The sequence below is a fragment of the Callorhinchus milii genome, unplaced genomic scaffold (genome assembly GCF_018977255.1).
Source record: "Callorhinchus milii isolate IMCB2004 unplaced genomic scaffold, IMCB_Cmil_1.0 Scaffold134, whole genome shotgun sequence".
Taxonomy (NCBI): domain Eukaryota; kingdom Metazoa; phylum Chordata; class Chondrichthyes; order Chimaeriformes; family Callorhinchidae; genus Callorhinchus; species Callorhinchus milii.
In genome coordinates this window covers 19,830-21,868 of record NW_024704875.1, presented here as the reverse complement: position 1 = coordinate 21,868, position 2,039 = coordinate 19,830, and the positions used below count along the sequence as shown (strand labels likewise).

The following is a 2,039-nucleotide window of genomic DNA, read 5'->3' as shown; positions in this document are numbered from 1 at the left end:
CTGTCCTGCAAATAAAACTGGTCAGGGGCTCGATGGCTGTTTGCGGGACTTTGCTGCGGGCGAACTGTTTTTGCACATTGCACACACGAGACGTGCGAAGGCTTTTCCGAGACAACTAAACGACGCGACGCGCCTCCGCGTCCAATTATTATTGATGCTCGACGTTGCTGTGTGTATTGCAGAACTCGTCTGCGACGCCATTTCGTCTTCGGTCGCTCAACCCACGACCGTTTGCGGAGCGCTGCTGTGCGCCATCGGCTGCCGCCTCTGGCCCACAAAAACACACGGTCTACTCACGTTCTGCAGCGCCTTCCGCGAAGCGCTTTGAGACGTCTTGAAGGCGTGATGGGGCGCCGGGTCAAACGCGGGGATTACTATTCATACCGAAGCGCCGGAAGCTCTCATCCCCTCCTGTGACCGACCGACTCAGACCTTCGCGTAACAAGAAGTGTGAGATGGACCTGGAAGACGATTCCTATTGGGACGTAACTTATTTAATGAAACGACTGAATGGGTATGTCGCCATCTTAAAGAGCTTCTGTCGGAACAGCCTCTGCGTCACTGTATAAATGCACGTGTTGGTGCAGCAGCTGAGGAAGAGGAGCATGTAACCGACTTCCTTGAAGATGAGCCGAGAGGCTGCGTAGTCGCTGGTCACGGTTCGGTAATACACAACCTGCGCCATGTAGGTCATCCACAACAGGACGAAACTGCCTGAGATGCTGAAGAGCAAAACGATGGACCTCCTCCTGCTCTCCATCTCTGGGTCTTTCTCCTTCCCCCCGTTGCCGTGGCCTCGGAGCCTCCCGCGGGCTCGGCTGGCCACGACGATGTGCCTGACGGTCATGGCGTTGAGCAGGAGAATGAGGAGACAGGGGAGAAAGGGGGTCAAGACGTTGTGAACCCAGTCATACACGGCCCACGCCCACGAGGTGTAATAGTCAGCGACCAGAGCGCAGCCCCATCGCACGTCGCCAACAACGTAACTGGCTTCACAGGTGAAGTACATGGGAATGTTCTTCAAGCAGAAGAAGGCATTGACCGAAGCAATGGCCACCACTGCCCCCCTCGCTCGGCCGCACTGGGCTGCGAGGGTCCGGCAGCAGATGGCCAGGAAGCGATCGAAGGTGAACGAGACGGTGAGCCAGACGGAGACGTCGGTGGACGCTTGAAGCAAGACCAGCCTGAAGCCGTGGACGGGCGTGAGGTCCAGGAAGGAGCCGGCGGGAAAGTTGGCCCGGACTCGGTTCAGTACCACACCGTTGACGATGACCATGAGGTCCGCGGCGGCCATGGAGACCAGGTAGCGAGTGATGCACTTGGACAGACCACATCCCCCGCGGGACAAGATGACCATCGCCAGAAGGTTAACTGCGAGAGAGAGAGAGGAGACGGAGAGAGAGAGAGAGAGAGAGAGGGAGACACGCGGAGAGAGAGAGGGAGAGGGAGAGACACACACACAGAGAGAAAGAGAGAGGAGAGGGAGAGACACCCACACACAGAGAGAGAGAGAGAGAGAGGGAGAGACACACACAGAGAGAGAGAGGGAGAGAGAGAGAGAGTGAGAGAGAGTGAGAGAGGGAGAGAGTGAGAGAGAGAGAGAGAGTGTGAGAGAGAGAGAGTGTGAGAGGGAGAGAGAGAGAGAGAGTGAGAGAGAGAGTGAGAGGGAGAGAGACAGAGAGAGAGGAAGGATAGAAGGAATCAGGGAGAGAGAGAGAGAGAGAGAGAGAGAGGGACACGCAGAGAGAGAGAGAGGGAGAGGGAGAGACACAGAGAGAGAGAGAGGAAGAGGGAGAGGGAGAGACAAGTGGAGACGAAGAGAACGAAAGAGTGAGACGGGGAGAGACAGAGAGAGAGGAAGGATAGAAGGAATCAGGGAGAGAGAGAGAGAGAGAGAGAGAGAGAGTTAGACAGAGAAAGAAACAGATTCACCACAAAGACAGAGCAAGAGACGGAGATAAACAGACAGACGGAGAGCGAGTCAGGGGGAGACACAGAGAGACGGAGAGCGAGTCAGGGGGAGACACAGAGAGACAGAG

The 2,039-nt window shown here is 56.3% G+C and overlaps 1 protein-coding gene across 1 annotated transcript; it reads right to left on the bottom strand.

Annotated features, from left to right (window-relative positions):
• Positions 1-490: 490 nt before the first annotated feature.
• On the bottom strand, positions 491-1,357 carry LOC121851789 (probable G-protein coupled receptor 139). The gene has a single exon (XM_042345874.1). The coding sequence runs from the start codon at positions 1,355-1,357 to the stop codon at positions 491-493; it is 867 nt and encodes a 288-aa protein (XP_042201808.1).
• Between the last annotated feature and the right edge of the window lie 682 nt (positions 1,358-2,039).